Raw genomic sequence first — 14,001 nt, 5'->3', positions numbered from 1 at the left:
GTGAGCATCGTTGCGTGCCTCTCTGGCATCTGATTTATTAACGAGGACAATACAAGGAGAGTGTGCCTATTATTTCTGGTGTCCGCATCAGCTCCTGACAGCTTCGTGGAATTGAAATATCTTATTTAATGCGAGTAAGAATCATTTTAAATATCAACTGTGACACTCAAGGACTCAAACCACAAAGGGCATTGTGTGTTTCCGCATGTGCTGGAGAAGATGCCACATTGGTTAGGCAGCTCTTTTCTCCCCTGCCCATCTCGTGTCTCTAAAAATCCAATTATCTGTCCTGGCTCTTCCCTGAGTTGTCGTCGTGTGCCCTCCACCCCGAGCCCATCTCTTCATCTCGGAAGAGTGGACTGAGACGGCGGGGTCCTGCCGGGTTAAATCAGGACAGTGCGATGGAGCAGAGAGAACAGTGTGGATTCCTGGCGCATCTCCCTTTCTTTCTGCCCTTTCTTTCTGAGTCATGGGTGGGGAGTGGAAGGTATTGGGGTGAGGTGGGGAGGTTCAGACAGGAGGACAAGGAAGGGGTGGCAGGACCCCCCCCACACCTGCACGGGGAGCCATTAAGGGCTCCATGCCCAGCATCAGGGGAGCACATATTTGCTTGGCAAATTTTTCAATTTCCCCATGGATGTGAACCCCAACTGTCCCCAGCCACCAGCGAAGGACCTGCCACACCTCCTTGGTTACCTAAGTCTGGCCCCCAGGGCTCTCTCCTGTCCGCCCGCTCCCTTTGACCATCTAACTGAGAGAAAGCAAAGCTTCCCCCATCCAAGGGATGCCTCACCACTCTGCAGCTGTCAGGAAGCCTGGGGAAGCTCTACGTGCTGTTGCGGAAAGCTCTCCACAGTATCTGTCACACGCACAAAGCAAGGGGCAGGACGGCGAGTACAGGAGGCCGTGTCTCCTCAAAGGGGGAGGGATTATGAATTGGCGTCGGCTTGCATTTGCGTAAAGAATTCTGAAAAGATACTCAAGAAACCGTTGACAGTGGTTTCCTCCGTGTGTGTGCTGGGAACTGGGAACGACGGGGCAGCTGGGGGACAGGGATGGGAGAGATGTTCACTCTCTGTCTTGCCTTTTATTCTTGGAATTTTGAATCCCGTGAATACATTTCCTATAATAAATCAATAAATACCTTAGAGGAGGGCCAAGAGGTGGATGAATCCAGGCGTTCACCAGCCCCTGGAGCCACGCCCCTGCCACTGTTCCTTATTAGAAGGAGAATGAGGTTGCAGGTCAACCAGGAAGAGGGGCCACCTACCCACCATCACTGGTTCTCATCCTCAGAGGAGCCAGGCTCAGACCCTCCACCTTGAAGACTCACAGAGGTGACTGGGAGGTTGGGAGGTCAGGCTGGTGAAGAGAGGTTCACTGGGGTCAAGAGGCTGAGAGGGGTGGCCTTTGGAAGGGGACCTGTCATTCCTTTGCTGTCCCCAGTGTCCCTGAGGAGGCAGGACAAGAGGACACAGTCTCTGCCGGCAGCTGAGAAACTGAGGGGAGGCCCCTCTACCAATAAGAAGGCTTAGGTAACCAAGGAGGTGTGGCAGGTCCTTCGCTGGTGGCTGGGGACAGTTGGGGTTCACATCCATGGGGAAGTTGAAAAATTTGCCAAGCAAATATGTGCTCCCCTGATGCTGGGCATGGAGCCCTTAATGGCTCCCCGTGCAGGTGTGGGGGGGGGTCCTGCCACCCCTTCCTTGTCCTCCTGTCTGAACCTCCCCACCTCACCCCAATACCTTCCACTCCCCACCCATGACTCAGACATTTGCTCCCTCGTTTGACAAGCGTTTATGCAGCACCTGCCGTGTGCCAGGCACTTAGGTCCAGGGCCTCTTGCAATGCTCACATCAAAGACAGCCATCATTGTCCCCATTTTGCAGGTGGGAAAACCGAGGCTTGCAAGTTTCCGTAACTTGCCCAGGCCACATGCCTAAGAGCAGAAGCAAAAATCAAGCCTAAATTTCCCCGAGTCAGAAACCCCGGTGCTTTCTCCAAAGCCGAGCTCCCTCCTCGGTGGGTCAGGGGCAGGCCCTGCTGCACAGGCCATTTCCTCCGTCCACTGCCCCCGGACAGGGCTGGGCTCGTCCAGTTCCCTGCCGGGGGGCAGCCACAGGGGGGTGGGGTAGATAGAGCTGTAGATGAGTGTGTCCTGAGGGCCCAGGAGGGAGCACCGCAGGGGACACTGAGCACCGCAGGAGACACTGAGCACTGTGGGGGACGCGGAACACCATGGGGGACACTGAGCACCATTGCTGCCACTACCAGGGATGCTGGATTGGCAGCTGAGATGCTGGCCAACTGCCTCCCCCCACCCCCTACCCCCCTGAGGCAGGGAGACCAGAGCTGCAATTTGGGTGGAGGGAAGAGGGTTTTCCTGGGAGGAAAGGCAGTGGGCGGAACTGCTACTTTAAATAATGTTGCCTACAAACCAGAAATAGGTCTCCCAGGCCCGAAGCACCAGAAGCAGCCCCGGGAGAGGGAGGCGGAGGAGCGAGACAGGGCTGCGCCCCACTCTGTAGGCCAAAGGGTGTCTGCCCTCAATCACAGGACCAGCAAAGGCCCAGAGATGGCTCCCCTCTCCCGGCCTCCGGGGAGGGGCAGGCCTGCAGCCCGCTGGCCCTCCTCAGGGCTCCAGGTGGGGCCTGGGCCTCTGGCTGAAACAAATGGACATAGAGCCTTCTGCAGAAATCTACCTTTATTAAAGTTTAAATTTTACCACGCATCACTGACATCAGCAAACACCCACATCCAACGAGTCCCTGGTGTCTTCTTTATAATGTATACTTAAATTATATGCTCAAAGTGCATTTTTTAGTTTTATTTTTAAAATAAAAGCAATATATGCATACGATAAAGAAAATTCTGGTGGCGTAGACATAAAATTGAAAAGTAGAAATTCCCCTCCCTCCTCATTCCCGACACCTCTCCCAAAAGGGACATAACACATTCTGGGGCATCCATCTCGAAAAAATCTTATGTACATGCCAGAGTCTAAGTGTGATTATGTGTGTGCGAATATACACAAATATAGATACTATTTCAATTTACCCTCATGGCACCATACCATTTACACTATTCTTTGACTTTTTTTTTTTTCGTCCACAAACTCAAATTATTTTTATTGGGTCAATTTGCATGATCCTAAACATTAAATTAAGAATTTGGTAGCCTGTATCAATAAATAACAACTTATCAAGAGTATAAGGATACATTATCACTCTTGTCCCTACCATTCCAGTTTTGTTGGTTTATCCCTGTTTTTACAAGCAATGCCACAGTGAACATCCTCGTATCAATTTTTTGCCACATTTTTGCAAGTATATTTAAAAGGCCAGTTCCAAGACATGCAACCCCTGGGTCAAAATGCTTGCATATTCTTATTTTGATAGAGTTTGCTCCAAAGCCTGGACCAATTTACACCTCCACCCGCCAACCCGAGGATACCCCCAACTCCCAATCTTGCCAACACTGGATGTGATCATCATGAAAATCTTAGGCAATCTGATATGCGAATATTGTCTTGTTTTGATTGGACTTTGTTTCATTGTGACAGAGGTTGAGCATCTTTTGGGGAGTTTCTTGGCCATTTCTGTTCATTTTCCTCTCCCTGGTCCCTTTTTAATAATATCTGATTCTGTTTCCAAAGATAAGAGCTTTTCCAGGCAATCTCTGCTTCCATCTTCCCTCTCAGATCACGCCATCGTTTTCGAGACCTAAACAGTGTCCCCAAAGCTGTCTCCCCTCCCCGCGGGAGAGACAGGGCAGAGGCAGGAGAGAGCCTGTGATGGGCTTGAGGACGGGGTGGGAGAGGAGCGGGAAATTTGCCAGGGCTCTGGCGCCAGCTATCTCCCCATCATCACGCTGTGCACAGTGGCGACGGACGGATAAGGGCTGCAGCCGGTAGCAGAGATAAGAGGCTTGGACAGCCAGAAGGTTCTGGAGAACGCCACACAGCCAGAGCCAGAGCAAGCTCAGCACAACCCATCTGTGTGTCCGGGGCTCGGGCAGTCCCAGGAGGGAAGATGGAGCCCTTCGGGACACTCTGTCAGTGTCGGATGATAGCAGCTGGACCTAGGGGCAGAAAGACTCTGTGGGACCCTTTACTACCCATGAGACCACAGGTCAATGTCAAGATGTTTCCGAACCTCAATTTCCTCGCCTCTAAAATGGAGGTGCTAATAAAAGTACCCCCTCCCTAGGATTAGCATGGAGATTAAGAGAAAGACTGTCAAATGCAGACCCACGACCATTCGCACCTGTCCACAGAAAATAAGAAAAGTGAAGCTAGGGCCGTGGGCTTCGCATAAAATTTGTTTAATATTTGTTAAAATTGCTTTTATGCTGAAGTGACTTTTCTTTTTTGTGATCTCAAAAATGTCTATTTTAAGTAAAATACTGACCATTTCTATTTATTTTTCTCTCCCTGCCTGGCACTTTTTCATATTATCTTTTTTTAGTGTTTTGTTGCTTGACTGTTCGTCTGTTTTCATTTTGGCTGGTTGGTCTTGATGATCTTACTTGGCAAACTTGACGGTCTCATGTGGCGCCATTTTTTTTAAGTGTTCCTGGTCCACGATAGCCAATAGTCTGGGAACTGCTGTGTGAAATGAAGAGGTGTATGAGAAGCACTCAGTACTGTGTCTGAGGCACAGGTGGTGCTCAGAAAGCAGTAGTTGTGGTTTCCTCATTGTGAGGTGATGATGATGGTGATGATGTCAATGATAATGACAATGATGATGATCATGATGATGATGCTAGGCCCTGGCCAGAACTCATGCAAAAGAATACTCGGCACCTCTTGGGAATCAGATTGCTCTGTCCAAGGGTTGGCATAGCCTGGGGACAGGTGGCCATGAGCTTGTTCACCAAGTCAGCTGGGCAAACCCTTGGACACTCGAAGACAGGGCAGATATCCTAGGCACAAGCCCTTTGATCCTTTGAGGTCCCTGCTGGGTGGTTTGTTGCCCAGGGAGAGGAAAGCTGATCACAGAGGGGTACCAGGGGAACTAGTCCCCTCCGTACCAGAGAGCACCACCCACCCATGTCCTGATGCCAGAAGCTCCTCTCGCTGACCTGGCCTGGCCTCCCCCCTGCCTCTCAGCCAGGTGAGCACACCACACACCTGCTCTCCAGCTGCGTTTCCCCCAACACTAGACTCTGCTGCTCTCTGGGCCAGTCACGTGCTCCCGGAACAGGCTCCCAAGGGTTCCTGCATCCTGGCCCCATAGCCCCCACATATAGACAGACAGCCTGTCCTGCTCAGAAGGCTCTGGCTTTTCCCCTCCACAAAGCTCCAGTGGAATGTCTGTGACTTTAGGGATGGACCGATGCAAAGCAATAGGGGGAGCATGTAAATTTCCCCACCTCTCTCACCTCCATCTGTTTCAATTAATATTTATAGCACAGTCCTGGGCCTGGCCAAAATAAGACGCCCCATCTTTCTCAGTCATGCAAGTCGCAGGCAGGGGAGGATGGCAGCTTCCATCAGACCTGACAGTCCTGGGAGACCTGGTCGTGGCCAGGTCAAGGGCTCAGGCACAGCACCTCCCATCCTGGGAAAATGCAGGCTACTTCCTGGGTGCCTGAGCAAAAGCCTTGTTGCTTTGGGAGGGACCCTTCTGTTGATAAGGACCTTTCTGTGACCCTATGACATTGCCAGAGAGTCAAGAGCTCCCTGGCTCTTCATTCCAGAAGAAGGTGATGTGGCGAGCGACCTCTGCCCTCCCACCTCCGTCTGACCTGTGCATCCCTGCAGCTGCCTGACTTGCTCACCGGCTGTCTCGTCTGTCCCCAGGTACATGATCACCAGCCTGGACCGCACCCACGCCGGCTTCTACCGCTGCATCGTGCGTAACCGGATGGGCGCTCTGCTGCAGAGGCAAACTGAGGTCCAGGTGGCCTGTGAGTACCACGGGGGCCTCGGGGTGGGGTGGGGGGAAGCAGGAGAGGGGCTGCGGGGTCCTCACGCACTAGCCGCGCTCCGGGCAGAGCCAGTCCCAGCCAAGGCCTTCCATGCTCTTTGGGTGCTCATGGTGACCCATGCCGCTGATCCAGGCCCATGTCCTCATTTACAGTTGATGGAACCAAGGCCCACAGAGGTGCTGGGAGCTCCCAAGGCTGAGGTCACACACACATCTGCTGGCTCTGAGTTCCACTCTCTTTAAATGGGACCAACTGCTTCGTTTTTTAAAAGGAGGCCCTGTCACCTGCTTCGAGGTTTGGCCTCACACGTGGGGGGTCTTCGTAATAGCCAGCCCAGACCCCTCCAGCTATGGGACTCTTCTTGGCAGACTTCCCAAGACCCCAGGATCTTAACTTCTCTGTCCTCCAGCTCACTCAGCCCTGGAGCAATAACAGCGTGGGGGTCCCCACGATCTTCAGGGGGTGTTGGGAGACGCCTCATGGTAGAAGAGGGGAGATGACAAGCCGGGGCTCCCAAAAGGCCCAGGAAGGCAGAGGACAAAGTGGAGGGCCCTCACCAAGCCTTTGTGGGTAACAGCCTTCTCCCCAATGCCACCAACCCCAGAAGGGCTTCCTCTCTTGGAAGAAGGGAGGGCAGCTTCAGAAGGATGCAAGGGTGTCACAGGGCCGAGAGCAGCAATCAACACCCTCCCCTACGACTCAGGGTCCCCTTCCCAGCCCTACCCCTGTCCTAAAACAGTGGCTGTGTGCTAGAAACAGGCCTCATTATGGGCTGCTTCATTCTGGGTTTTTAAGGGGGAGAGGTCCAAGTTCATGCAGTGGGGCAAGGGAGTGTGGAAGGCCTTAATGAGCCCTGAAATTTGAAAAAAAAAAAAGGGGGGGAGCCCTCTCTCACCACAGCCAACAAGGATTTGCCTCTGATTTAACACAAGAGAAGCTTGCTACTTGGAGAGAAGTGAGGGAGAGAAGCCTAAAAAAAACCACAAGTGAGGCAAAGAGTGTTTATAATAATTATGGAAAACAAGTATAATCAGAAGTGGAGATGGATTGTCCCCATAAATCAGCACTAAAGGCAGCTCAGCTTACTCCAAGGAGCGGAGAAGCCCTGGATTAAGATGATGGATCAGGGCTGCTGCCAGCCGCTGGAGGACTCCAGGAGCTCCATTCAGCCGGTGCCCGGAGTCTGGTGGCACAGCAGGGACCGTAGGTCAGCCTCCAGAGAGACTGCACACGTGGGTGTGCATAAGTGTGTATGCACGGGTGTGTGCCTGGGTGTGGGTTCGTGCACCTGTGTGTGCAAATGTGTGTCTGGATGGGTCTGCCTCTTTGTTCCCTTGTAGTGGGAGAAAACGCGTGTGTGTGTGTGCAAGTGTGTACACATGCATGTATCCATGTGTGTGCACACGTGTGTGTGCAGATGTGTATGTCTGGGTCGGTCTGCCTCTTTGCTCACCTGTATGCAAGAGAGAACATGTGAGTGCGTGGGCTCGTGTGCATGTGCCGTTGGAACTGCCATCCAGGACACCGGTCAGTCCGGGCTCCCATGGGGAGGGTCTGTTCCAAGCCCTTGGCTCATAGACCGTAGGAACTTTCTGGAGTTGAGAGCCCCTGAGATGAGATGACAGTCTGCCCCGGGCTGGCTCTGCTGATCAAAAAGATTAAAGAATGGAAGCCAGTGTCCCCAGGGCTGAGATTCTTCTCTCCTTGGCTGCGACAGGGACCCGTGTGGCCAGGACTCAGCCCCCAGCCCCCATCCCTTACGCACACTGCTTCTCACGCACGCACAGCCCAACATGGGGATGCTCCCTAGAAACCAGGCCAGACAGGTGCGTGGGCCCTGTCCCGACCCCCAGGGATCCTCTTGCCCCCACGCTGAGGATGGGTGTGACCAGGCCCACATGCAGAGCAAGCAATCACGGAGCACCGATGGTGGGCAGAAGGCCTTTGATGAGGACCTGGTGCGCCTGGCATTTTCTGCGTGCTGCAGAGAAGGGCTCAGACCAACCGGCGCTTCCAGCCTGAGAGGGGGTGAGAGGCAGGTGGCAGGGACTCACGCTGCCCCACTTCCTAACCTGCCCAGGCACAGACCCCCAAGGTGGGGTTACCCTGAGCTCCCCCTCAACACACACTGTGGGTTCTGCAGGTCCTGGACCACCACAGGTGATGCTGGCAAGGATGACCCCAGGCGGCAGTGACAGGCAGGGTCCTGACCCAAATCCCTGAGGGAGTTTAGGGACTCTGCAGTTGCTGAGATCTGGTGTGAGGGGACAGGGCCAGTTGAGGGGAGGGCACCCTACAGTGTGGGCAGGCTGTGGGGTGCTCATCACCGTCAGAGGCGGCACGGCTTAATGAAGAGCATAGGCTTTGGTGTCAGACGGACCACAGTGAAATCCTGGCTCTGTCCTTGATCACTGTGTGACCCCAGGGAAGTGACTAACCCTCTTTGTGCCTCGCCCAGCTCAGGTTCCTCATCTATAAGATGTGTCTAATATGGTTATCAGACTATGAGTGGTGAACATGATGCAGTCTACACATCTGAAATTTATATGCTGTTATAAACCTCAAAAAAAAAAAATGAGTCTAACAATACCCACCTCCTAGCCGTGCCTGGGAATTCCTTGAGATCATATGCACCAACGCATCCAGCCAACGCCCGTAAATAACACACTTTCAATCAGTGGGAGTTACTCCTGCAATTAATAGTCTATACCGTCATTTTAAGGAAGGGAAAAACAGGCCACAGAAGGGAATGGCTCCTGGCGAATGCAGAGCAGTGAGCTGGCACTCTCCCCTGTGCCATCAGGCCACCTCTCACGGGGGGATTCCCGCCCTGCTCCTTCTGCCCTCCCAGAGTCCTGTGTCACCCTGGGTGCCTTCTGGACACGGTTACAACCACGATTGTCACCGTGTGGCCAGCAGGCTACATGGTGCTGCTGCCGCTAAGCTGTACAAATGTGGTTACAGGCCCCTGGCAGAGAGCAAGGGACACCTTGAAGGGGCCAAAGGGGGCACAGGTGGGAGACCCAGCCTCCCAAGCACCAGCCACAGCTCCCCGGCCGGCATTGACCACCAGCCCCTCACACTGTGCCCCGTGGCTTCGCGGGTCCTGAAGCCCTTTCCTCCATGACGTCATGAAGCAGAAACCACTATGCCGCCCTTTGAGCCCTAAAGCCAGCGAGTCAGGGGAGCCCCCAAAAACTCCTGTCTAGCTCCAACCTAACAGGATGAAGGTTTCACCCACCCCTGGTAGCCAGGGTGGGGCGGAGACAGGAGACTCACCTCCTGGGTCCCCTCCCGGGTCCCCTCCCTCGCTCGACACACTTGTTGCATCCCGGGGCCTCGGGCTCTAGTTGCAGAAGCTGAGGAATCCACTCTCCAACCCCTAGTCCATCTTCCAGGGCGTCCGGTGTGGGGAGAAGGGACACCTGTCAAAACCATGCTCACCCGTAACAGTGCGCTCCTGCTTGTCTGTCCCCTCCCATCCTCATCCCAGCCTGCAGAGAAGCCCCCATCCTCCTGGCCCAGAGGAGGAAGCCGGGGCTCGGCCGGGTTAGGTGGCTCCCCTAAGTCAGGCAGTTAGGAAGTACCAGAGCCACGACCCGATTCCGAAATGGCCCCCTCACCACACTGCCGCTTGAGGGCGAGAAAAGTCAAAATGGGATGGGGGACATTACCTGCTGGGGTCAGGGTCAGGACACCCCTGGCCTGTAGTGTCCCATATGCCAACAGCCCTGCACATAGGTGCTGTCCCCACGGGACGAATGCCGTCTCCCCACCAGGCAGGTGACCGAGTGGATGAAAATGCTCATAAGAGCTCCTGGGTTCCTTCGTGAGCCAGGTCGCGACCCCTGTGCCTAAAAAATGGTCATGCCGGGGCATGGGGTCAGAAGGGGTGCATTCCTGCCCCAACCTAGGCACTGGCTAGCTTAGGGCTCTGGGCACCTGGGGAACAGGAGGCAGTCCAAATGAAGAAGAGGCCTCCGTCCCTCTGGAGAGGAGAGCTCACCCCCGAGACCCCTCAGAATACCCACAGACAGAGGCCCTAAGCGGATGCTGAGGAGACACAGTGGAGCCCCCAGAACAATCCATCTTCCACTGTCATCGTGTAAATATCTTTCCTCTGCGGGTTTCCAGGGACAGGTCTGAGAGGTAGGAAGGCATGTGTTATGAGCTGCATCTCACGATAGGGAAACTGAGGCTCAGAGAGGTTGGAGGACAGCCCAAGCTCCCACAGCCAGTATTTCTACCATCTACCTTCTCCTGCCTCGCTACCATCACTCTGTAGGAGGCAACCACGAACTCGGCCTTGGACTCAGCCACGAACCCCAGAATCAAATCCCAGCTCACCTCTCCCTAGCTGTGTGACCTTGGGCAAGTTACTTAACTTCTCTGTGCCTTCTCTTCCTCACGTGTAAAAAGGAATTCTAGTATTAGTACCTACCTGCCCAGGCTGTCACAACGATTAATCCATCACTGCACACTAACGATCGTTTATGGTGCTCAGCCTGGAGAACATTCGGGGCGGCGGAGTGGGCTTGCATCTCTCTGCAAGGCCAGCCTGGGAAGGTGTCCCGGAATAAACATTCACAACCTTTCTCCTCCTGTCTACCTAAACAGGTACATTCCTAGCCACCTGCTTTGCTCTCCAGGGCTTGGGCCTAGGGTGAGGCAGGTAAGGCATCCAGGGTGCAAAACTTAAGGAGTCGCTACCTGCCAGGTGCACACCCCACATCCGCAGGACCCTGAGAGCGGTGCCTCATTAAATCTTTCACTGCATCCACCCTGTGCCAGGCCTGGGGATCTCCCAGGTTTGTGCCCTAGACCCCCTGCATCTGTCTGTCTGTCTGTCTGTCTGTCTGACAGTCACTCAGATGCACATGGTTCTGAGGACAGGTGGCAGGTGGCTGCTTCTCCAAACCCCTCTGCCTCCCCTCCTTGGTGTCTGCCTCCCAGGGTGGGAGGGTTTGTCTTGGGGCTCCAAGCAGCCAGGCCCCCTGGTGGCTGGGATCTGGCCAGGCAGCACCCCCACACCCCGGCTCCCACCCGCCTTCCCAAGGAGGGACTATGAATTGAGTTCTAATGAGAAATTAATACGGCAGCTGTGTTAACAACTCATGATAATGGCAAAGTCGTTACAAAAAGATTCTTTGCATGTTTTTAATTACAGCAATTAAGGGGGAAGTCAATAAACATCAGCACCCCGCCCCACCAGCTCTCTTCTTGCCCCCACCCTGGAGTCTTTTTGTTTTTTTTAAAGTCGCCATAAATTTCTGGTGCGCGGCAATTGGGCTGAGAGGCTGTGAGGGTGGGAGAGCCTGTTGGGTCCACAGCTTCCCTGAGGCCGCCTGTTGTCCACATCCAGATCCCGTGGGCACCTCTCTGTTCTCCTCACCTGGGCCACATCCCCGACCCCTCCCTCAGCCCTCACCCAGTTGGCCGTTAGCTCAGACTTGAAACCCCCCAGCTCCAAGCCTGGCAGACACCACAGGGCAAAGAGCCCCGGCCCGTCAGGGGGCCTCGCCTGCTGCCCATTCTACCTGGAAGCCTGGCAGCCACTCGTGCAAAAAGGAGTTGAGGGCATCGAGCCCATTGTCACACGGGCTAGGGTTGATGCCCCAAATGCCACCAATGGACCTGTTCTTAATTCTCAGTGGGAGTGTGAATATTGAATGTAGAGTATTTAGGGGCCATGTGACCGTTCAGGAAAACATTCCTGTGTCTTTCTGGAGCCCCCAATTTACCTGCATGTTTAACTCACTCGTGAAACAACTGTTGCTGTACACCCACTGCATGCTCAGCTCTGTCCTAGGCGGTGAGGGCACAGGGGACAAAACCAAGACACACATCCCTCCCCTCGAGGAAAGTAGTAGGGGCAACAGAAGTTAAAAGGAGAATATATAATAGAGTATAGAAGGCCCACGCAGAAAAATAAAGTGTTATAAGGAAAAATGAAAGCAGGTGAGAGACATGGAGGCTGGGCCAGGGGTCCTATTTGATATGGTGGCTGAGGAAGGCCACCTGAGGAGGTGACACTGAGCAGAGTCTCAAGGGAAGCAAGGGGTGAGCCATGCATACAAAGGGGTAAGGTCTTTCCAGGCCAGGGAATAGCAAGTGCAAAGGCCCTGGAGCAGACTTGGGTGTCTGAGGGCAGGGTGGCTGGAGCAGAGTGAGGGAAGTAGAGCATGGAAGGAGATGTGGCTGAGGAGGTGGGGCGTGGGGACAGACAGTGGTGTTTTAGGATGCAGTCAGCACTTCAGATGTTACTCAGAATGCATGGAAGTCACGGATGGTTGTGGGCAGAGGCATAGATAGGATCTGATCAGAGGGAGAAGCATTGTTTTCATAATATACAAAACCACAATGAAATACCATTCCATGCCCACAAGATTGGCAAAAACCAAAAAGTCTAGCAAGACCAAGTATTGGTAGGAGCTCCCATCCCTGCTGGTTGGAGTGTGAATTGGGAAATTAGTGCAAATTTGGAAAACAGTTCAGCATGATCTTGTAAAATTAACGTGTGCACCCCTATACCCCAGCAATCCCGTTGTCAGGCACATACTCTGGAGATTCCCTTAGCTGTGTGAGCCAGGGGACCCCCATAAGACTGTTCTCAGCAGGACAGCAAAACAGCAGAAACAGACCCCATCTACAGCAGGACTGGGCTCCCTCAATACACGGACACCCACGCAGCGCGAAAATGCCTGAACCAGGAGTGAGGACATGGTCAGAGTGCCAAACAAAAGGTGACACCCGAAAAGCAAATCACAGTAGAGGATGCAGAACTCCCAGGTATAAAGGCTTAGAAACAGACCAAATGAACCTTCAACTCTTTGTGGATGCATGGATGTGTGGTGAAACTTGAAAAAACAAAACCAAAACAATGGCGTGATTGACACGCATTCAGAATGGCAGTTACCTCTGGGGAAGGAGGGGATGTGACTGGGAGGGACACCATGGGGAGGGGACGAGGTTTGCTAGTGTTCTATTCCTTATGCTGGGTGGCAGGTACGTGAGTGTTCATTCTATTCTTCTTCTCTAAACTATACATATAATTATATTCACTCTTTTGTATGCATGACATATTTCACGATAAAAAATGTTTTAAAAATAAATAAAAGCAATGAATATATTCTGAAGCAGAATGTATGCTTTACGAGACCTCTTAGGATATAACAAAGACATCAGGAATAATTTTTAGGCCACATCCAGCTGTGCCGCAGGCCCACACTTTTTTGCTCTTGAGGGAATTTGTTAGGAAAGTTGGATCAGTGCTCCAAGGCATAACATGGTGTATTAACAAGCATGTACCTTGGAGAAAAAGTGTAGTAAATAAACCCTTATCTCTTTTTATCTCAGTGTGAGTGAGTTGTCCTGGGAGATCCTGGATCCCCAGCCCCTGTCCCTGTGTGGCCCTCCTTTTCTTCAGCTTCTCCTGCACTGGCTGGCTGAGTGGACTCCCTCTTAGCAGCCCCTCGCTGCGGCAGTTTAGGACATACGGGCCTGTTCCCTGGGCCCTGTGAGCAGAGGCAAGGGGCTCCCTGAGCAGACCTAGGAAGCCCATTTGACAAAGTGGAGTGGAGAGAATGGGAGGGTACTAGGGGCCTAAGAGCCACAGTGAGGTGGGGAGGTTGTGGGGTGGAAAGGTGGAGGAGAATGTCACCTGCAAAACTTGGACTAAGGCCAGCTCTGCCCTTCCTTCATCCATCCATCCCACCATCCTTCCATCCATCCCACCATCCATCCATCCACACATACAAACATCCATCCCTCCATCCATCCACCCGTCCCTGTCTCCATCCATCCCTTCCTCTCTCCACTCATCCATCTCTACATACATACATACAATCATCCATCCCTCTCTCTCTCCATCTCTCCTTCCCTTCATCCGCCCATCCCTCCCTCTCTCCCCCATTCATCCCTCCACTCGTTCAACTATACATCCATCCATACATGCATACAATCGTCCATCCCTCCATCCCTTCCTCCCTCCATCCCTCCCTCCCTCCACCCCTCCCTCCCTTCACTCATCCAACTATCCATTCATCTATCCATCCATCCATCCATCCAGAC

General features: G+C 53.3%; 1 protein-coding gene across 3 annotated transcripts in view; it reads left to right on the top strand.

Annotated features, from left to right (window-relative positions):
- Positions 1-14,001, top strand: part of SDK2 (sidekick cell adhesion molecule 2) — a 277,315-nt gene that overhangs the window by 152,764 nt on the left and 110,550 nt on the right. For all 3 annotated transcript variants that reach the window (XM_070483542.1, XM_070483541.1, XM_070483543.1), the window contains exon 3: positions 5,804-5,910. In XM_070483542.1, coding sequence (XP_070339643.1) covers positions 5,804-5,910 — 107 coding nt within the window. The remainder of the gene's footprint in view (positions 1-5,803; positions 5,911-14,001) is intronic.

Source organism: Equus asinus, chromosome 13 (genome assembly GCF_041296235.1).
Source record: "Equus asinus isolate D_3611 breed Donkey chromosome 13, EquAss-T2T_v2, whole genome shotgun sequence".
Lineage (NCBI taxonomy): Eukaryota > Metazoa > Chordata > Mammalia > Perissodactyla > Equidae > Equus > Equus asinus.
Note: the sequence above shows the minus strand (reverse complement) of the source record. Positions and strands in the feature narration are given on the sequence as shown.